Below are 24045 nucleotides of genomic sequence, written 5' to 3' on the forward strand. Positions count from 1 at the left end.
GAAAATACATTGATCAATATTTTTTAATCATTCTAATTTTATTACTAGTCATACTGATGTTAAGTCATGGCTAAACTGTTTCAGAGAATGGACTTAAGAAATTTCTCCAAGTCATCTAATTTTAAAATGTGTATATTTGTGGTTAATTTGATTTTTAGTAGTGTAAAAAGATATCATGTCCATAGTTATGACATCCGAAATTTTCGCTCTGGCAAAAGAACCTGTGTGAGGTACCTGCAGCCCATCCCACAACCTGTATCACCTGCATCTGAAGTTTTCCTTCATCCTGCACCAGAGGTTCTGCTCTCAGAGTTTAGGCTCAGTGCTCTGAGTCCTTAACCTAAATCTCCCAGAAAGTGCAGCAGAAGAAAACAAATACAGATTCTAACATATGGGTAGTTGCATCTGCCAAACATTCCTATCATTGCAGCAGGAGCCCCTCAAAGAACCAACTAAAGATCTTTAATTGAGGCTTCCCTGGTGGCACAGTGGTTAAGAATCCATCTGCCAATGCAGGGAACACGGGTTCGAGCCCTGGTTTGGGAAGATACCACATGCCGTGGAGCAACTAAGCCTGGGCGCTGCAACTACTGAACCCACGTGCCACAACTACTGAAGCCTGCGTGCCTAGAGCCCGTGTTCCGCAACAGAAGCCACCACAATAAGAAACCTGCGCACTGCAACGAAGAGTAACCCCCGCTCTCCACAACGAGAGAAAGCTGGCGCGTAGCAACGAAGACCCAATGCAGCCATAACTAAATAAATAAATAATTTAAAAAAAAAAGACACCTTAAGAAACATTATTCTTTTAACACATTGTGCACATTTGAAGTATTCAAGTATTGAGAATTACGGTCGTCATGGAGAAATCTAGAAAACAGTATGAGAAAGTGTGAATACAATTCAAGATCACAAGCAATTTTCTATGGATGCTTTTTAGGTTTATAGAAGCTAGAGAGTTAGCATGAGCCAGGAAGGTATCTGTTGTCCTGACAGTCAGCATACATAAATTTTTCTAAGTGATTTCTTATAGCTGTCCTCTACTAGTATTTTTTGCTTGTTATTGACACACTCATTGTGGAAGAAAAAAAAATTAAGGTGGGATTTTAAAAAAAAGGTATATCTTTTTTTAAGAAAATAGAATTGAAATGGAAATCTGACTTAGAAAAATGAATGCAAAAGGAATTTGTATTCCTAGAGAGGCTACTGGTAGCACAAGCACCTGCTGGGAGATGATATGGTGCTGAGCTAAAAATCTTTCATGGACCTCCAAATTCAGGGAGGGGAGATGGATGTGACCACCAGGAGAAAAACTATCTTGTAAAAAACACTCAGGCTTTCTACTTGCTTCTATATCAACATCCCTGATACTCTGTTTCCAGAAGTGACTGTGGCCATTTCAGTTTGCCTAAACAATATTTTTTAAGGAAAATTACACCACCATTCCATCAGAGTAAAAGGTTCTCTAGAGTCACAATAACCTCTCTCACCCATTAAGCAGACACTTTTTCCCCTGACACCTGCTCTCCAACACATAACACTCTCTCCAATTCCTTCACCCATTTCCAGACTTCAACCTTGACCCTTTGCTTTTGACTTCTCATCCATCTTCTTACTGCCACTATGGACATAATTAAGACTTTGAGACAATGATCCTTGAGTGCACTCAATTCAATTAAGTGATGGATAGTAACCAGTTAAGTGCCAGTCAAAAGTCAATACTGGAAAATGTGTGTCTCTACATATCCATCCTCAACGATTGGTATCCTGATTCAAGGATGAGTTGGGAGTGCTCACATACAGTTTAGAAATAATTTGAACTAATTAAAAAAAGACACTCAGCAGCTATTACTTTTGATTATTATCATAACAGATCAAATAATTTAACCAAAAAAACACTATCAGAACTAATAATATTGATGACTGGGCATGATCTTTCATTGGTAATAATACAATTAATCATATCTTTACCAAGATGTCTATTTTTACTTTTTGACTCCAAGGAAATCCACTTCCTCCCCCATCCATACATATCTAGAGGATTTACCATTCCTCTCCTAGTGTTCTAAAACTCCTACTATGGCTATTTTCCTGAGATATGAAAAATAAAACAGACTTAGTACTAGAGTGTGTCTTTACCATTTTTGCCTAAGGCAACTGACGTTATCTAAAAGCTACCCAACTGCGGGCTTCCCTGGTGGCGCAGTAATTGGGAGTCCGCCTGCCGATGCAGGAGACACGGGTTCGTGCCCCGGTCCGGGAGGATCCCACATGCCGCGGAGTGGCTGGGCCCGTGAGCCATGGCCGCTGAGCCTGCGCTTCCGGAGCCTGTGCTCCGCAACGGGAGATGCCACAGCACTGAGAGGCCCGCGTACCGCAAAAAAAAAAAAAAAAAAAAAAAAAAGCTACCCAACTGCATAACCAAATTTAAGAGGGATACCTAAAGGCTCTTCACTTAGACCACCATTTCAGTTTAAAGAGAAGACTATAAAGGAGTAATTGTTAGGGACCTCCGAAAAATGAGATATGTATATAATAAGTCTACATAAAATACCTATCAATTTGTATAGCTATCCTATTTTACATACTGTAGAATATATATAGATAATATGGTATAAGAGTCAGCTCTGGAGTTAGATAACCTAGATTCAAACTGCAGCTCTACCCCTCCTTACTGTGCTGCTTTCAGCGTTATGTAACCTCTCTGTACCTCAGTTTCCTGTCAAGTGGGATAATAGTTATATTTATAATCGGAGGTTGTTTTGAGGATTGAATATATGTAAATTCATACGCCTGTCACATCATGAACAATAAATGTTAGTGATTACTATTATTAGGATTATAATACTGATTAACCAGAGCCTATATAATGGGAGACTTAGACCGACCAGCATATTGGCAGTTGTCAACTTCAAGATAAAAAAGTTAGCTAACAATAAAACAGAAAACTGGGGCTTCCCTGGTGGCGCAGTGGTTGAGGGTATGCCTGCCAATGCGGGGGACGCGGGTTCGTGCCCCGGTCCGGGAGGATCCCGCATGCCGCAGAGCGGTTGGGCCCGTGTGTCCGGAGCCTGTGCTCCGCGGCCGGAGAGGCCACAGCGGTGAGAGGCCCGCGTACCGCAAAAAAAAAAAAAAAAAAAAAAAAACCCAGCAAACTGCATGGTTTAGACTCATTCACTGCTACTCATCAATTTCAGTTTCCTTTGTCTTAAGAAGCCAGAACCATAGTTGGCCACAATCAAAATAAAAAGATTCTGTTCCCAGGGTATTCTCATTAATAGAGGTTTTATGTTTAAATTCTTTTTAAAGTTTATGTCAAACACACAAAAGTTCTCCCTCAACTAGGGGACAAATTTCAAATTTAATTTTTAAATGAGTTGGAAATAAATGAAGTGAAAGATGATATTAATATGTTTTATTAAAGGAACAAATAAAAAGTATCTATCATGTTTTTTTCTGCTTAAAGCCTTTCTTTGTAAACTTTGGCTAAAAAAAAAAAGGTTTACATAGAACTTCAAGATCAGGATTATGCACCTCTATGATCGGAATAAAACAACCTTCCATGAGACACAGAATGTCTTGCAGATAATACAAATCATTATCTTAAGGAAAGATCACTAAAATATATTTTATTTTACTGTAAATATAAAATTGCAATCAAGAGCAAAACCCAGACTGTGAGAGACTGTATAGGATAAACAACCTGATTTCTTCAACAAATATCAATAAATTGTAAGGAAGAATAAAAAGAGAAAGATAAGCAGAAACCAATGGTTTAAAGGAGACTTTTAAAAACTTAGTAAAAAAAAAAAAAAACCTAAACACACAAAACTAAACTCTAGGACACAGTTGGGTGATAAAACTATAAACGAAATTAAGGAAAAAATAACCACAAAAGTCAGGATAGTGTTTACATGTCTTACAAGAGGAGGAGGGAGGGAGTTGGGCTTGGGAAGCAGCACATGGAAAAGTGGGCCAAGGTCTTTTTTTGTGTGTGTGTGCTACACAGGCTCACCGCTGTAGCCTCTCCCGTTGCGGAGCACAGGCTCCAGACGCGCAGGCTCAGCGGCCATGGCTCAGGGGCCCAGCTGCTCCACGGTATGTGGGATCCTCCCAGACCAGGGCACGAACCTGTATCCCCTGCATCGGCAAGCGTCCTCCCAACCACTGTGCCACCAGGGAAGCCCTTCAAGGTCTATTTCTTAAACTGGATAGTGGTTATCGGGTGTTCACCCTTCAGTCATTTTTGTGTCAGTGTTATATTTTACAATTAAAAAGATTTTAAAAATAAAATTGCAATCTAAAAGATGCACCAAAGTAGCTATTAAGTATTTTTTTTTCATGAAAATGTCTTCCTTTTCCTACATACATACTCACAACCTTAAATCAAATGCACTGCACCTGAATTTTCACAAATAAAGGTTCCATGACACCTGAGCAGAGTCATTTACCAGACTGGTTTCTAGCCATTGTTTAAATCAGACTTGATAATTATTTTGATTTTAATTTTGCATCCTCAAGATCAATATGATTGGGCTTCCCTGGTGGTGCAGTGGTTGAGAATCCACCTGCCAATGCAGGGGACACGGGTTCAAGCCCTAGTCCGGGAAGATCCCACATGCTGCGGAACAACTAAGCCCATGTGCCACAACTACTGAGCCTGTGCTCTAGAGCCCATGAGCCACAACCACTGAGCCCGTGTGCCACAACTACTAAAGCCCAAGTACCTAGAGCCCATGCTCCGCAACAAGAGAAGCCACTGCAGTGAGAAGCCCACACACCACAAGGAAAAGTAGCCCCCCACTCGCCTCAACTAGACAAAAGCCTGTGCACAGCAACAAAGACCCAACACAGCCAAAAATAAATAAATAAAATGAATAAATTTATATGAAAAAAGATCAATACGATGTTTGTGCCAACTGACAAAAACAAAAAGTTCTTACCTACAGTTTTGCTTTGATCCCATATACCCTTTCAAATACTTGAATGCCAGGAGAAAAGCCAATTTAGAAAAAAAATCATAGGCCTCTTAGGGAAGGTGTTATGGGCTGAATTTTATATTGTATTCACCTAAAATTCGTGCATTGAAGTCCTAACTCCTAGTACCTCAGATCATAACTATATTTGGAGATAGAGTTTTTCAAGAGGTAATTAAGTTAAAATGAGGTCATTAGGGTGGGCCCTGATCCAGTATGACTGGACTGGTGTCCTTCTAAGAAGAAATTAGGATACAGATACACACAGAGAGAAGAGCATGTGAAGACACAGAGAGAAGACAGCCATCTGTAAGCCAAAGAGAGAGGCTTAAAGAAACCAACCCTGCTGACACCTTGATCTTGGACTTCTAGCCTTGAGAACTGTAAGAAAATAAAATAAATTTCTCTGTTCAAGCCACCCTGTCTATGGGACTTTCTTATGGCAGCCCTAGCAAACTAATGTAGAAGGTAAAGGAGGAATAAAATATTCTGGTTTTTTTTTAAGTAGTAGAGGGAAGAAAAAGAAAAATATTAAATGTTATAATTTTACAGTTTTACTCGACTCATAATGTATAGTAAATAGAGAAACTTAAGAAAGTTCTGAGTCATTAGTAAAGAATGGAGACCTAACAGACTCCATGTAAAAAGAAACACCCAAAGAGCTAAGCACAGAGGGCAAGACATGAGGAAACCAGCAGGAAAATAACTGGCTACTGACTTTGATTTGATGGGACAGGACTCAATGCTTTCAATATGGTTTCTGGAAAAAACCCAGAGGAGAGTTTTGAGTTTTAAATGGACTAAAAACAAATTGAGGTGATGGGTGAGATCAAAGTGGCTTTTTTTTTTTTTTTTCGGTACGCGGACCTCTCACTGTTGTGGCCTCTCCCGTTGCGGAGCACAGGCTCCGGACGCGCAGGCTCAGCGGCCATGGCTCACGGGCCCAGCCGCTCTGCGGCATGTGGCATCTTCCCGGACCGGGGCACGAACCCGTGTCCCCTGCTTCGGCAGGCGGACTCTCAACCACTGTGCCACCTGGGAAGCCCCAAAGTGGTTTTCTTAACGGGAGAAATTCCTCTGGCTCTAGGGTTTGGATGAAGTTTGGATTTACATTTCCCTGGTTGGATAGGCTTGGGAGTTAGGCAAACCATCAAGGAAGAAAATGCAATTCTCAGGCTGGAAAATCAGCAGTGGTTGTGTGGTGAAGTCCGTGTTCTGCGTGTTATATATACCCATGGAGCCTAATGATCTGAGTGGACTATGCTTTGTTGATTAATATAAGTTTCCTGCAAAGGGATACTACTGTAGAGACAGCAGATAGCTATTGCTGGATACACCCTCCAAACCTCCATGCTTATATTTGCATTTCATCATTCCACTGACAGACGTAAACGGAAGTAAATTGTGAACTGCCTGTTTCCTCTCTTCTCTAATTTAGCAAAGGAATAAGATACGCTCTGCATTCTGAAAAGCATCATACAAAATAGAAAATGAAATCAAATAAACAAGGATGAGATTAAAAGGGGTCCAGAGATTCTAAATCTAGTTAAATTTTTTTTCCAACTATAAGCAAAATGGCTCCATTTTCTTATGTCATACTAAGAAGAATCCTAATATGCTTTCTGATGTAACACAGTGATATAAATCAATCAAACATTCAATTAGTCAGTTTTCAAATAAGTTTAGAATAACTTTCTAGAGGGACTGGCATAATTATTATATCTAGATCACTTGTAAAAATTAACATTTTGCGTTAAGTGTTTATCATTTAGAGATGTATAGATGTGTGAAGATTTATTTCCTGGGAAAAATGTCCCAATGTCTGGAATTTGCTTTTGTAGAGGAACAAAATTTGCCACCCCAAAATGTCTCTTTGGCATATGGATTATTTGGAGCTGAAAATAATCAAGACCCCAAATGGCTCAGGAAGAAACTTGGACCTTCCCTAAAACTACCCAAAGAGTGTGGTTAGAGGACCTGTTCCAGGAAGGGAGCTATCACCACAGATGACTACAGGATGAACTAGGTGTGTAGACAGGGAGGAACCTAGCAAAGTCTGTTTCTAAAACTCCTCTCTGTGTGCCATTGTCTCTATGTGACCCAGCAAACATCTGGTTACCAAACATTTGCTTTTCCATCTCCATGTGAATCGCCTTCCCCCTCTTTGAAGTCCCAAACCACTACTCTCAACATCTTTTGTCTTTAGCTGAAGATGGTATCTAAGGTGAGGATTTCATCCTTTTTGGCGAATTACTCAGTTCTTGGTCTCTCCCATGTATACATGTTATCAAACTTTTGCTTGATTTTTGTCCTGTTAATTTGTCTCATGTATATTTAATTCACAGAGCAGCTAGAAGAACATAGAAGGGTAGAGAAAAATTTCTTCCTCCTGACAGTTTAAAATACTACACACACGTAGAGAGTGAAAAGATTATGAAAATGTTTATAACTGTTGATGCTGGATAATGGGTATGTAGGAGTTCATTGTAGTATTCTTTTTACCTCTGTATATGACTGAGACGTTCCGTAATAAAAAGTTTTCTTTTTTTAGTTAACATATAATTGCAAAATCCAATCCCCTTCACTTGTCACTGGACTAGGACAATGTAATTTATTTTGGTTATTGATAACAGAGTTTACTTTAAATAAAACGCTTTGTTACAGTAATACATTTAAATTGAAAAGCAGTAGACATAAGTTTAAAGGAAAGTAACTTTAGAAAATGTTTACAATATAATGTTTACTGTTAAAAAGCAAGATACAATATTGTAAATATATATGACACCAACTCTGTAAAATATGAAAATATAAATACATGCACAGGACAAAAAAAATACTAGAAGGAAATACAACAAAATGAAAACAAAGTTTATCTGTCAGTGATGAGTTTATGGATGATTTTTCCTTTTTTGATATATTTTTCTCCACTAACAAGTTTTCTAAAATGAGTACAAATTAAATGAATAATCAGAAAAAGAAAGCAAATATACATATTTGCTTTCTTTATATATATATATATATATGGCATTATAATTCTGATAAGGCAGAATAGACAGTCTAAATGCTGTTCAGAAGAAAATAAACACTTAGCTAAAACTCTTTATACTAAACATTGGTTCTAAAGAAACTCTTGGGTGGGGTTTGATCTCATATGCCTCAGACAACATCATCACTGATATGAAAGACACATACATTCTTATGCCTATAACTGGAGAAGTTTTTTTTTTTTTTTTTGGTATGTAATCTTTTTCAGAACTTACCTGACAAGAACCAATATCTTGAGATTTGTCTCCAGGGATTTAAAACTCCCTGGGACATCCCCGTTGACATAATAAGTTCATAATTTTACCAGAGAAATCTTTCCCAAATGAATGCAAAGCCAGGCACCTACCCTGGACCCAAGATTTCACCTCTTGATTCTCAGTGCTAACCTTAAGAGCAAATTTCAGAAATTATTTTCTGTGACATAATCTAAAAGAGAACTACTTGCAGTAATATTAATCCCACAAAGCATAACTCCAACAATTCCTGTAGTACAGTAAGAATTCATTTTCTGGTAACAAATTATTTTTCCCTAAGTCAGTGACACGCTCTCTTGATAAATTCTGAAATATAAAAACCCCAAAACTACATTGGAAGTATCACTGAAGATTAAAATCATAATCAGTACTTAAAAGATTCTCAAAAGTTTCCCCCAAGAGAAAAATTTTACTTACTTTCACTTCCACAGTCTTCCCTCCATGTTCAATGTGTCTCTCCACATATTCAGAGGACAGCAAATCACTGCAACAGAAAGAAATGATGATGAAAGAGGACCTTGAAAATCACCATTAAGGTTACAACATTCCAGCTTGAATGATTCTTTTTGTTTGTTTTGTTTTGTTTTTTTCTTTTATAAATTTATTTATTTATTTTTGGCTGCGTTGGGTCTTCATTGCTAGGCGCGGGCTTTCTCTAGTTGCGGCGAGTGGGGTCTACTCTGTTGCAGTGGGCGGGCTTCTCACTGCGGTGGCTTCTCTTGTTGTAGAGCACGGGCTCTAGACGCATGAGCTCAGAAGTTGTGGCTCGCGGGCTCTAGAATGCAGGCTCAGTAGCTGTGGCACATGGGCTTAGTTGCTTCACAGCATGTGCGATCGTCCCAGACCAGGGCTCGAACCCGTGTTCCCTGCATTGGCAGGCGGATTCTTAACCACTGCGCCACCAGGGAAGCCCAGCTTGAATGATTCTTTAATCCAGATTTTAAAACAAAAATAAAACTTTATAGGTCTCTCTCTCTCTCTCTCTCTCTCTCTCTCTCTCACACACACACACACACACACACACACACACACACACACACACACACACACAGCCTAGTACTTGTGAAAGGATATGAGGCTAAACTGACTAAATCACCTGTCACCCCGTTGCTTAGCAGAGCTAGTTCCACCAATCTAGTTCAGCAATTCTAGGAAACTACCATTATTTTTAAGACATCTTATTCTTCCCTTTTTTACTTTAGCTTTTTTGTGTGTGAAGATTTTAATTTAAGTTTTTATTATACCTTACATCCTTCTTTGCTGTTTCTCTCCCCTAACCTTTGAATAGTGGGGTACTCCTAGGAGGCTTAGTCTCCCTACATTCCTTGGTGCTCTTTTCCTATCTCATGTCTTTAAGTATTAAGATGTTGTCAATTTCTAAATATATATTTCCAATTCAGACCTTTTCTCAAACTGTAGATGTAACTGCCTACTGGACATCACTGCTTAAATATCTAATAGGCATCTCAAACTTAACATGCCAAGGCTGAATTCTCTGATCCTCACTCATTCCCACCACCTGCTCAGCCCACAGCCTTCCACAACAGCTAACATCAACACCATCATTTCAACTGCTTTGCCCAAAACTTTGAAATTATTGACTCTTCTCACACCCCACATCCTTGCTTTAGCTTTTTACCAAACACTTTTGATTTACTACCATACTTTACCATTTCTCATATATTACGTGTGATATTTTATCTAACAAAATATTAGTTTCCCCCACAAAAAAATTAAACAGAGGCAAAGAAAGTTAGAAGAAATGAAAAAGAATATACTTTCAGCATTTTAAAATAAGCTTTTTTGAAATCTCTCCTAAACAACCACCACCTTCTTGTATAATTTTTAAATGTTTACATCATCTTAAATATACTTCTCTTTAATTCTATATAAGAGGAAAAAATTTCCCCTTTAACAGAGGCACCTCAAGGCACAACTCCATAAACAGTCTTAAAGTCTTTAAATTTTTAAAGCAGTAAAATGTAGATAAAATTCACATTAATAAATAAAAATATAAACTTCTAAACCTACCCCTCTATTAATAAACATTCACTCAACTGAAAAACTGTGTTTCACAGTGCTCTGAAGGTCACCATCCAAAACTGTCCCAATCATAAAAGAAGGTGAATTTCTAAGCACAAGAGCTACCATGATAAGCACTATGCCTACAGTTGCTTGGAATGTAAACAGAAAGATCAAACACGCATTACATTAATGCCGGCACGAGAGTCAGTTTCTTATAGTATCTGATGCTTACATTTCTATCTAGGTAACCTATAATTATAGTCTAAGTCCTTGTTTCATTTGTCTTTGGAATACATTTTCCTATTGACTTTACGGGGAAACAGCTAGAATACTCTAAGCTGCAAGTTGTAGAAAACACAACTAAAAGTGGCTTAAATAATCAGGACATTGATATCATTTCTTGTTAGAAATTCCAGGGCAGGTGTGATGTGAATTTGCTTCTGCAACTCTTCAATTCTGGTAGCTGAATACATTTAAAGTTTACAAAATATAGGCAAAACACTTTTTAAGATGTTTTAAATACAGACAAGTAGCTACTAAGCAAAATTTTGTTAGATGTGGGCAGAATGCATAAGATGTGTAAAGCATAAGTAAGAAGATCATATGTGTACCTCACATTGATAGAAAGGGATGGATGACCAAAAGGTACGTAACATTTTTAAGGCACCTGGGTAATCAGTGTTCATGATATAACAAATATATAAAAGACGCTATATATGCAAGATATGCTTATACATAAACAGTTAATATTTATGAGGTCTCATTTCAACCACCTATTGGTAACACCCAGGATTTCTCAACTTCCACAATACTGACATTTCAGGCCAGATAATTCTTGGTCTTGGGGAGTATCTTATGCATAGTCACATGATTAGCAGTATCCATGACCTCCACCCACTAGATGCCACATCACACACACACACAGACACACACACACACACCAGCCATGACAATCACAAACGTCTCCAGACATTGCCAAATGTACACTGCGGGGTAAAACTACCCTGGTTAAGAACTGCTACTGACACCCATTCCTGCCCCATGTTTTCTCCGAACCAACAGAATTCATGGTTGTTCATCAAGCTAATTGGCAGGCTGTAGCTCCTGACCAAGCATATTTGTCCCTGTGTCTCTCAGATACAGCACGTGGGTGTCATTAGCTCAGGCCACCTTGCATCTGTGGAGCTTGCCCAAACCTCATCTCTGGTCCTTGTAACTACATATCAGCAGCGAAGGCAGATGCAGCAGAGAGAGAAGCAGATCCTAAGAATACAGTGTATCCCAGTACACATTAGCTAGAGTGGTCCTTCCACCCCACCTGCACCCTAGCCTAAGCATGCTAACCTACCCTTTTCTTTCCTCTTGCTTCTCACTGTGTGCTTTAATTTGATTTAGCAAATTATGTGATTTGAGGATTTTAATTTGGTCTGTGAGGGCTTGCTGTTTGTTCCCTTACTTCTGGGATAGCTTGCTAGCTAGTATACTTGTAGGCAACCATTGCAGCAGAGTAATTTTCCACTGGACATCACAGCGGTTCCAGGGCTGGTTCATGTGGTAGCTCAGCACCATTAATGAGACCAGGAGCATGTCCATCCTTCTGCTCTGCCATCAGAATGGTGGGTGACGTGTACTTGTAACTGGCTCCTCTCATGACCCTAACATGGCTGCTGCAGATCTAAGCATCTCACGCAGATAAAGATATCCCAAGGTAAAAAAGCCTCGTATTTCTTTACAAGAGTCAGCAAACTCTCCACGAAAAGCCTCTAGCATTCATCTTCTCAAGTATGTTTTGCCAGGATTACATTACTTGGCCCTGCCAAAGCCAGTCTTTTTGTTGTTGTTGTTGCGGCCTCTCCCGCTGCGGAGCACAGGCTCCAGACGCGCAGGCCGGGACGCGCAGGCTCAGCGGCCGTTGCTCACGGGCCCAGCCGCTCCGCGGCATGTGGGATCTTCCCGGACCAGGGCACGAACCCGTGTCCCCTGCATCGGCAGGCGGACTCTCAACCACTGCGCCACCAGGGAAGCCCCCAAAGCGAGTCTTTTGACAAGGACATTTGTCTCTGAACAATCAAGATTCTCCTCCCCCTCTCTCTCCTCCTCCCATGAACATCATGGCTACTCAGAGAGAGGTGAACAACACTACAGGGTGGAGAGAATAGCTGTTGTATAGCCAACAGACAGCTGTCTTTTTTTTTTTTCTTTTTTTCGGTACACGGGCCTCTCACTGTTGTGGCCTCTCCCGTCGCGGAACACAGGCTCCGGACACGCAGGCTCAGCGGCCACGGCCCACGGACCCAGCCGCTCCGCGGCATGTGGGACCCTCCCAGACCAGGGCACGAACCCGTGTCCCCTGCACCGGCAGGCGGACTCTCAACCACTGCGCCACCAGGGAAGCCGCTGTCTTTTTTTTCTTTTAATATAATTTTTATCATGAGTATGTTGGATACTTCACAAATTTCCCAAGGTTTCGAACAAAATAGTGAAGCTTCATGGTCAAGATCTGCTGAAGCAAAACCTGTCATTGCTCCACCATCCACATCCCACTCTTCATCCAAGACCATACCCTCAACAGGAGAGGTACCAGAAAGATGTCTGCAAAACACTGCCCCCTAACCTTGCTATCAGTCTCCAACAACTTCTCTAGCGGTGAGAGCGGAAAAATTACCCTACAGAGTCAGTGTTTATCAGCAGAGCCAGCCAGATTCCCTCTCTTGGGAATCTGAACTAGTAAATTCAGAAAAAAAGAATCATTCAGTGGATGAAGAAAAGAGAAACAGAAAGTCAAAAATAAGCAGTCACTTGAGAGAAATTGGGCTGTGCCAGTGGTGAATCCTGTTACCCAAAGAGTGGTTGCTCTCTTGGTGGATCTCAAGCCAAAGAGTGGGAGAAGGAAGAATTTATTACTTGCAGCAAGTAAGGAGAACACCAGGGATCTTTCCCAAAGCAGTGTCTCCCCCAAGAGCAAAACTGGGGAAGTTTTAAGCTAAGGTTACATGCATATTCATGAAAGGGCTTGAGGTGAAGAAAATTCAGCATAGAATTGGGGCAATGGTCAACAGAGTCCACACTTTAGTTGATTGAAGTCATGAGGGTCAGAAAAGGTCAATATCATCATTCCTTAGGTTCCATTCGATCGGGTGGTTGAGTGCTCCAGGGGGATTTAAATTCTTCAAAACAGCTCAAGAAAGTGCTTGAGGCTAATCTTTACCACTGAAACAGAACTAGGAGTCTTTACAACTGATTTATTATCTTTGCTGTTGTTACTTCTCTTGCCTGTAAACAGCTTACTCTTTGTTCCCTTGAGATCATTATTACTGAGATCTATTCAAGGGTAAGCACTGTGGCCAGGCTTAGATCATAAATGGCTTCTATGTCAAAAACCTATATCTAGTCTTTTCCTCCAGCCCAGCCGTGATGTTGGATACCTTTCTCCTTCACTGCCCTGTGAGTAAACCCCCATTACTGGAGCCAGCAGGAGTGAGATCAAAAATGGGGAGGGGGCTTCCCTGGTGGCGCAGTGGTTGAGAGTCCGCCTGCCGATACAGGGGACACGGATTCGTGCCCCGGTCCGGGAAGATCCCACATGCCGCGAAGCGGCTGGGCCCGTGAGCCATGGCCGCTGAGCCTGCGCGTCCGGAGCCTGTGCTCTGCAACGGGAGAGGCCACAACAGTGAGAGGCCCGCGTACCGCAAAAAAAAAAAAAAAAAGCGGGGGGGGGGGGGGGAGAATTGTATAGTAGTAGGAGTAATAATAATAATGATTTTTTTAAAAAAACAAACAGCGTTTGAGTCTTCCAGGTATTCAAATTTCAAGGGAATATTTTTCTTTGAATTATAAAATCTAGGAATTAAGAGAGTATGAGTCACCACATGAATTACAGCAAAGAAAAGCCTCTGCTCAGGAATTATGCAGCTATTTCAATCAAGCCTCTATACCTACAAGTACTGCTAGAAAGGGCTGTCTGTAATTTAAACCAAAATCAGCCCATGCAATTTTTGGTTTTGTTTGCGGTATTGTGGAAGTCTGCTAAGTATTGTTATTTTAATTATTGGGCTGAAAAACCTTCTATTTAAAATGTCATTGTTTGCAGTCGTAGAGAATGGACTTGAGGACACAGGGAGGGGGAAGGGTAAACTGGGACTAAGTGAGAGGGTGGCACTGACATATATACACTACCAAATGTAAAATAGATAGCTAGTGGGAAGGAGCTGCATAGCACAGGGAGATCAGAGGGGTAGGATAAGGAGGGTGGAAGGGAGACACAAGAGGGAGGGAATATGGGGATATATGTATATGTATAGATAATTCACTTTGTTATACAGCAGAAACTAACACAACATTGTAAAGCAATTATACTCCAATAAAGATGTGTAAAAAAAAAAAGTCATTTTTTCTTCTACTGAAGCATAAAATCCTTACTACCACCAACTTAGAACCTCAGTAAAAATTTCTGAAGCCTCCTAAAGTAGAGGTAATCAAAATTACCCTAAGTTCTTTTTTTTTTTTTAAGATCATTGTTTATCATTAAGTAGGAATCTACTTAATTTTAAGTGTGGGAAAATGAAGGATCTTCTTAACACATGGGAAATTTTATCTGACCGGGTAGAATTTGCTTCCTGTTAACAGCTAACTCAAAACTAATGTGTGAATGCTTCTTTGTGAATTTTGAAAGATGGAAGTGAAAATCATTTTCAGTCAAATTCTAAACCCTCTCATTTTCTAAAGGAAATAAGGAGATGTTTTAAAAATTAGAAATGTATTCTGAGGCCCCTTTTTTAAAATTTATTTGCGTGCCATAATATGCCTGGAATAAGTAAAACAAATACAATGTAAACATTTTCAGTCATAATAATGATTATCCTTTGTCTATTGTGCTACTGAATCAGAGGCAGCTGGTATAGTACAAAGGTTTTGGAATTTAAAAACAAAAGAGCAAATATTCTGATTTCCTATCCAAACGCTGCCGTTTACTAACTGTGTGACCTTGGCCAAGTTATTTAATCTTTATGAACACAATTTGCCCATATCTAAAATGAAGATAATAAAAATTTCTTTATAAAGTTGGTACGGTATTAAATCAGAACATATGTGAAAGGCCTCCCAAATCCTGATTTCAATTATCCCACTCCTTATTCATCATCTCCTATCCATCTTTCTCTAGAACTCGCACTTTAACTGTTTGTGTTACGGAACCCAGCTTCAGCTGGAAAACCAGTACTTGAGAGATGCGTGTTGGTTGGAAAGAAAAGCCTGCTTTAATCAGGAGGCCAGCAACCTGGGGAGAAGGCAGACTTGTGACCAAAAACCAACTCCGAAGATTCTGCTTGACCATGAAAGTTTTTAAAGAGAGAATCATTTGGGGAGGGGGTCAGAGTCTTCGTTATCTTCCACTGTGTGCAAACTTTCTTCTGATTGGTTGGTAGTGAGGTAACAGGGCGGTGCTCCAGGAATCTTGTGCTCAGCCTGAAGTTACCATCCTCCACCTGCGTGGGGCCTTAGTTCCTACAAATGAACTCAAAGGTATTGGTTATTATATTCCTTGAGGAGGAACCAGAACCCTCCTGCATTGCTGCACTATTGTTTCTTGACTGCTTCTCCTTTGTTTCTTCATTCCCTCCGTTCATTCCCTGATAAGCAACTGTTTGCCATTTGGAACTTGAGGAAGGTCAAGGGGGCTGAATGAAACCCATCACCTACAAACAAGAAATGGGGAAACAGAAAGGATTTATACCTAGGAGGGCCCCACGGGGTCCAGCTCCATTTCATTTGGAGACTTTTAAACCATTGACCCTACCTACTACTTTTTCACTGTCCTTCACCTCCCTCTGACCCCCCTAATCTAGCTTACAGTCCATGATTCATCATGAAAATCACTCCCTTCCTCCTCTCTCTCTCCACTATGCTCATTGGCCAAACCTCAACCATGGTAAAACTTAACTCTTCTACGAATCAAAGTCTGACCCCCTAGAAGTGGAACATCCTGAATGGTTGTACATTGAACCACGTAATTTATGACCACAATATCAAGTGGTTCCCCTTAACACAATACTGCCCATAAATCCACTAGTCCATTTTACTAGACAATTTACTCTGAGAAGACCCTTCCAAACTTTTCTCTCCTAAAATCTCCAAGGCATTTCTTGATCATCACTCCCTGCTGATGACCTCACTTCTGTATCCACTGAGAAAGTGGAAACAGAAAAGGGCTGCTTCATCTTTCCAATCCACCAACACCCCTGTTTTCTGAAACAGAAAGTTTCAGAAACAGAAAGTTTCAGAAACAGAAAGTTTCAGTCTCTGAAACAGAGCAAGACACTATGGGGCCTTCCCAGGACAGAACTTCCTCCACGTCCACCGCCCGCCTTTTGTCTGTAGAAAAACTTTAGCCAAATAATAAATTTAATGAGAGAAATGAGAAAATGCAGAAGCAAAGGAAAACAGTCAAATAATAGCAAATAATAATAGTTTAGTCATTAAGAAAAGTCAAGGACCTTTAGTTCATCCTCAAGGGCTATAAATAATATTCTGAGCCACATCCTTGGAGCTGTTTTGTAGATACTGAAACCCCCACCAGGTGGAAGAAGTTAACTACAGGATGACCAGACTGTAGCCATGACATGAGCTGCCACAATTCTGAGCACTGGACTCAAGAAAACCAACGCTCCAACTGAAGATGAACTGTACCTAAAACAATCAAGATGATGCCGATCAGACCACCACATGGCTAATTTCAAGATGATAATCAGAGCTGACTGTGCTGTTCTGCATGTAGCCCTTTCCCTCTGCATATACACCCCTGAAACTCCCCTTTAAAAGCTCTTGCCCACTGATCAACAGTGGAGAGTTGGGTTTTGGAAATGATTCTGCCTTCTCCCCCAGCTGCCAGCCTCCGCAGTAAAACAAACTTTTCTTTCTAGCAACACTTGCCTCTCCAGTATTGGCTTTCGAGGTGTGAGCAGCCAGACATCTCAAACTCAACATGGTTAATGCATAACTCTCTCAGCCAAATCGCAATAGTCAATTCCCTACTCAAAATGTATCCTACTAGTAACTTCACAGTGAAGAAAACTGGGGGACATCACTTTAACTGAGTGATCATAGTTAACATTGCCAATAATGGAAGAAACCAAAATCATGGGCTCCCAAAGTGATGCACTGAGAAGGATAAATCATTTACAGTATTCCCACTAAAAATGCATAAGAAACAAAGAAAAAATGAATAGAGAAACCTGAATCAGCAATAGCTTTTCAAAGAAATAGCCTCAGGGCAAAGATCTAATCCAAAGTGCTGCCATTCAAATGTGACCTCAAGGTCAAGATCAAATCAAGGGTATGGTTGTAAGACACTTTGATAAGACCTCAGAAGGACTTTTAATGCTGTTTCGCCTAGACTATATCATCTATATTAAAAAAGCTTCCAAGATTCTTAAGAGCCTGCCTATTATTGATAGATCCTCAGCTACACCATAAAGTTTCTAAGAACCTTAAGGTATGACTCATAGATATTCTCACCTAAACAAAAGACTTCTCAGAATCTTAAGGGCATCTTAACTCACAGTCCAAAGTAGAGAAAGGCCTATCTCAAGACGATTTGTGGATGTGGTTTTTTCTGATGGGGTAAATCCCTCAGATTCACATGAAACCCACCAATGGAAACACCACCAGCTTGGATTAAAATGGATAAGTCAATTCAAACCTTTTACAGTCAGGAAGCAGACCTAGAAATATACTTAGATTAAGGCCTGGGTGATTTCTCATGGAAAAGAAATGGTGACTCAAAGGGTGGAACCAAGAACCACAAGCAACCAGTATCAGGAAGTAGAACAGAGCTTTACTCAACATACATTCCCTTTCCCAAAATGAGGCAACTGGTGACATACACCTGGCTGAATATCAGAATTTCAGAGGACCAGTGATAGCTAGGTATCTCCTATTTCTCCCATTTTTAAATAGGAATATCTACTGCAATCATCCTGTCCTCATCTCCCCACTGTATACTGAGTGTATATGGAATAGATAACTTGTCATTTTAGTTCAAAGGTCTGTACCTGTGTTACCTCATCTAAAAGCCTTAATCAGATTGAGATGATAAGAATTTGAACCTTGAGTTTGAGCCTGATAGTATAATGGAATGAGATTTTTCAGGAAATCTTTGGAGGAATTAGTGCATTTTACATATATGGGAAATGTAAATGATTTGTGGTCAAAGGATAGACTGTGGTTGAACAAAAATGTCTTAAAATGCTTTGTGACTCCTCTCATGGTAAAGTGGAGACCATTTCTCCTTTCCTTGCATCTGAGCTGGTCCTATAACAAACACAATGAGACAGAAGTAATATTGCACAACATCTGAGATCTGCAACGTCCACTTCCATGCATATGTAACTCTCCATCTTTGAATATTTGAATCCATCCACCATGCTGTGAGGAAGTCTAAGCAACCACGTAACAAGACCCTTGTAGAGGAGAACCGAAGTCCCTAGCTGATAGACCCAGCTGAATTTCCAGCCAGTGCTGGCACTGATTTCCAACCACGTGACTGAAGCCATTTTGGAACTTCCAGATGTAAGAATGCCCCAGCTAACACCACATGAAGCAAAACTGCCCAGTCAACCCACAGAATTGTACAAAATAATACACTGTAAGGCAATAGGTTGATCATGCCTTCTTATTAGAACATTCAATGATTGTTCTACTGCACAACATCATGTTTTCCTTAGAGCAGTCTACAGGGAATTCCCTGGCAGTCCAGTGGTTAGGACTTGGAGCTTTCACTGTCGGGGGGCCGAGGTTCGATCCCTGGTCGGGGAACTAAGATCCCACAAGCTACATGGCAAGGCCATTAAAAAAAAAAAAAAGAGCAGCCTCCAAATGAGTACAATGTAATTTGTTTTGGATAATATTAACATACAATTTAGGGTTTTTCGACTTTATGATGGTACGAAAGCTATATGCATGCAGTAGAAACCATACTTCAAATGTTGAATTTCGATCATTTCCTGGCCTAGCAGTGTGCTGTATGACACTCTCTCACGATGCACTGAGCAGCAGCTCCCAGTCAGCCACGCAATCACGATGGTAACCAACCAATACACTTACAACCATTCCATACCCATGCAACCTTTCTGTTTTTCACTTTCAATACAGTATTCAATAAATTACATGAGATGTTCAACACTTTATTATAAAACAGGTTTTGTGTTAGATGATTTTGCCCAACAGTAGACAAATGTAAGTGCTCTGAGTACATTTAAGGTAGGCTAGACTAAGCTATGATGTTCAGTAGGTTAGGTGTATTAAATGCATTTTAAACTTACAATATTTTCAATGTACAATGGGTTTATCAGGACATAACCCGATCATAAGTCGAGGAAGATCTGCAACAGAATCATAAAAGCTTCAGATATGACTATAATCCACCCAGTGAAGTAATAAAAATCCCCATAGGTCATGGGTCACAATGGAAAATTAAGAGATTTCATTAGGTATTTAAGTCATGAAGAGCTTTTCAGAAGAACAGAACTGGGAAAAGGAAAAATTTAAGGACCCAGATTTCATTATTTTATTTTATTTGAGAGGAATAAAAAATTACAAGCTTAGAAAGTTTTTTAAAAGAAAACATTTTTCCCATTCTCTCCATTCTATGCATTGTTCCCCCCATTTCATCTTCTCTCTCTTTATTTTCTTATTCTGTCTAGCCAAGCATTAGCCTTCCAGATCCTTTTGGCAAACTAGTCTTTGCTGAGAATCCTCACTACAGAAAATGGATAAATGTCCTGAACTTTCATACCACTGAGAATTAATCATCCAGTTTTTAGCTTTGTTTTGTGCAAAAACTGATATCTATGTCCTCAGTATGTAATAACTAGTACTTAAAATTCCTATTTTGTTTGAACTAAATTAAAGGGAAACTACAAATGTGATTTAAAAGCTTTTCCAAAATTTGCCTTTTAGATGAAAGTTTCATTTTATTGTTTTCCAATTTATAAACATGAAAATTCCTTTCCTGTTTATACACACACAAGAGATTTTCTGTACACCCTTGTGGCTACAGGGGAAGCTATTTTAGTTATATTCTACTGAGGAAGTCATAATCTGATGAGAATTTTCAGGGAGCTTTCAGTGTGTATGCCAGGACTAGGGCACTTAAAGTAAATGTGGTTATGAAAGTTGAAATAGGCATTATCATTAACATAAGCTCTTATTTATAAAACCCGTATTCCTTATGCCTGGGCATCCCCACACCTACCAAATCAGAATCTCCTGAGTTTATTCTGATATATAAAAAATGTTACCAGGACATGAAAGTATAATCACATTAAGTCTACAAACATTCTAGTAAAATTCTATTAATATAATGGTATGTTGACATATTCTGATCATTGTGACTCATTACCACACTGAAAGCCAAAGACATCAGGGAACACATTACAGCAAAGCAATTAAAAGAAGTCCGTGATAAATCTCATGGCACATAATCAACAGAGGGAGACATGTTCCTCTCCATTACGACCAAATCAAGAACTAATTTTTTAAGAAGACAATTGCCAGACTTACTTCAAAACTTACTTAAATTTTGTGTGAGTACCCTAGAAATGGGAGATTTTGGTATTTTTATAAAGTTGCAAATTTTAGGTGTGGTTCAAATAATTTATATTAATTAAAGATTAAATTTTTATAATATTAATTAGTTGAAAATCAGCAAGGCAGAGCTAGCCTCAAATTCTCTCTATTGCCATCTGACTGATAAACATCTTTACCTTCTTACTCCTTCCTCTCCACATCCACATTCTAGGAGTGAGACCATATCCCTTGGCCAGACTCCATCCTCAGAGATCAACAGCCCAGGGCTCAAAATAAGACTGCTCCCCACCCCCATCTTCATGACCTTATGAGTTGGAGTCAAGTGGGAGTCCCAAATTCTGTTAGTTCCTGACAAGAGAACATCTACCTACCATCAAAACTCAGTCTCATCACAGCAATATGCTTTAAAATCATCAAGATTAACTTAATGAGGCCCTTTATCCTCATTCATGTCTGCCACCTCAAGAAGCTCAGGCTCCCAAATCATCCTCCATCTCCAGCTCCCTAATCCACATAAGGTTCTGTCCCCCTTTCCAACCATCTCCAGATACCCTTTGATGATGCTTTCTGGAACTCACACATGCCATTAGCAAAATCCCCTATCTCCAGTCTCTTCCTTGAATATTTCCTTCACCATCTTACCCTGAGAACCAGCTCTCCAGTGGAGGAAATGCTTCTCCTGCAAACCCTGCACGTTTGGTGGTGGTGGTGGGGTATCCTTCTTGCTTCTCATTGCCATGTCATGCCATTCTCCCTCATTCCACTAAAAACAACCCCACTTTATATCCTGTATCATCAGACTGTACCACCTATCATTGATTCCTGTAGTAACTTATTGCCTCCTGGTCACTTCCCCGCATTTCCCTGAAGATTTTAACTTCTAGTTTACAATCACACTCTCCAGCACTACCCCTGATACAATTATTGGTGATTTTGATATCTACTTAGGCAACTGTTCCAATTCTGGCTTCTCAGCTGCTTGAACTCATCTCCTCCAATGATCTTCTCCATTCTACATCACCCCTACATCACCCACCCAACATATTCTCAAATTCAAACATCTCACTCTCTGACCAACTCCATCCATCCTAGCTTTCTCTTTCAAAACCCCATTTCAGACCCCAATAAGACCCATAACCCACAAACTTACTACTATTTCACTTTCTTCACCTCCCTCATGTCTCACTCCCTTCCTTGCTCGGATTAAATTCAATCTTAATATTCAGTGCTTTGCAAATCTCCCTACCCATCTCCTAACATCTGATTCTCCCTTCCCTAAACCAAGCCTAGTTGAAACAAACTCTTTACTGGCTTCATGCCCGCTCAATGCAGTTGAATGAGGCTGAAGAATAGCATATCATCAGGCTGACTGTGCTCACTTTACACGGAAAACCACTAACCTCAAGGGGTCCCTTAAAGCTGCCTGGCAATTATACTCCATTTTTCTAGGACATTTACTCCCCCAACTGTGTCTCAATACCATTTCACACCTTCTCCCTCTTTTCTCAAACCTCTAACATCTACTCCCCATCTGTTCTGAGTAGATGATTATGCTCCCTACATCACTGAGAAAAAAGCAATCAAAAGGTAAGTTCCATAGACTCCCATCACCACTTCTCTACACCAGCATCTGCACTCATATGCTCAGCCTTTCCTCCCATCCTAGGAATTAGCTGTCCATGTAATTATTCAAAGCCAATCCCCACACTGGTCACCACAATCCATCCCTTCTTGCCTATCCAAGAACATGGCACCAGATATCCCTCCCTCTCCTGCATCATCAAATTCTCCCATTCTACTAGCTCTTTCCTATTACTGTATAAACTCTGTTATTTCTCCCATTTCCAAAAAACAAACAAAACAATTATCAACACAATTTTCCTGTCCAACGACTGCTATATATCCTTCTGTCCATTAAGCAAAACCACTCAAGAGAATTACCCATAGTCATTATCTTTCCTTTTTCTCCTCCCTTATCTCTTGAACCCATCTAATCAGATTTTCATCACACCACTTCACCAAACCCACTCTTATCGAAGTCATAATTACCTTTCCATGTTGTTATATCTAATGTCACTTCTCAATCTTCATATTACTTGACCTATAAGCAGCATTTGACTCAGCTGATCGCCCCCTTTTCTTGGAAATATTTCCTTAGACGTCCTACCAGGCACCACACTCTCCTGGTTTTTCTCCTACTTCTCCTGCTGCTGTTTTTCCATACCCTTTGCTAGTTTCTTTCCATTCCCCCAACCTCTAGACATTGTAGTGCCTGGAGGTTCAGTCTTTGATCCTGCTCTCACTCTTTTGGTGAGTTCATCTAACGTCTCCCCTTGAATAACAACTATATTCTGATGACCCTTAGATTTATGTCTCCAGTTTAGAATCCTCCTTTGAATTCCTGAATCATATGTCCAGCTCCATACTCAACATCTCCTCCCGTTTACCAAATAAGCATATCACACTTAATATGTCCAAACCTGAGCCCCTGATCTGGCTTGACAAACAGGATTTTCCTACAGTCTTCCCATCTTCAGAAATGGCTACTTTGTCTTTCCAGTCACCCTGGCCAAAAACCAAGGAGTGGTCACTGTCTCCTCAATTTCTCTTACAAAATATATCCAGAATATGACCACTTTCATTGCTACCACTCTGCTCTGAATCACCATGGTATCTTGCCTGGATTATTACAATGCCTTTTTCTGTCAACCCGTCAATGTTTTCCTACTAATCTGTGCAAGGAATAGAACAGTCTCATCCTTAGTGAGAACACAGATTAATAGGCATTATTACCCACTGTTAATGATGGTCAATTACTGCCATCTTTTGAGAAAGCAATCTTTCAAAATTTAGTAAACGTCTTAAAATTCTGATATTCTTCGTACCCAGGAATCTAATGAAGGAAAACAACTACATAGAAGTTGTTTTATGCCAATTTATAAATAATTTTTATTAGAAAACCTAGTGTTGAAAGGCTACTAGGGAACCACTAGCACAAACACTGTGAGCATAGTTTTGTAGACTTTTCATGGAGGACAGTCTGACACTACATATTAAATGTGTATCCTTTTTTTTTAAACATATTTATTGGAGTATAATTGCTTTACAATGGTGTGTTAGTTTCTGCTTTATGATGTGTATCCTTTTTAACTGCAACTCTG

The 24045-nt window shown here is 39.9% G+C and overlaps 1 protein-coding gene across 14 annotated transcripts in view; it reads right to left on the reverse strand.

Annotated features, from left to right (window-relative positions):
* The window catches only part of ADAM22 (ADAM metallopeptidase domain 22), a 242542-nt gene that overhangs the window by 100740 nt on the left and 117757 nt on the right, over positions 1-24045 (reverse strand). For all 14 annotated transcript variants that reach the window (XR_013829883.1, XM_079932236.1, XM_079932235.1 and 11 more), the window contains exon 4: positions 8693-8759. Coding sequence is in view for 13 of the 14 variants with exons in the window: in XM_079932236.1 (XP_079788362.1) it covers positions 8693-8759 (67 nt within the window). In the remaining variant the exon portion in view is untranslated. The remainder of the gene's footprint in view (positions 1-8692; positions 8760-24045) is intronic.

This window comes from Stenella coeruleoalba (genome assembly GCF_951394435.1).
Source record: "Stenella coeruleoalba genome assembly, chromosome: 9".
Lineage (NCBI taxonomy): Eukaryota > Metazoa > Chordata > Mammalia > Artiodactyla > Delphinidae > Stenella > Stenella coeruleoalba.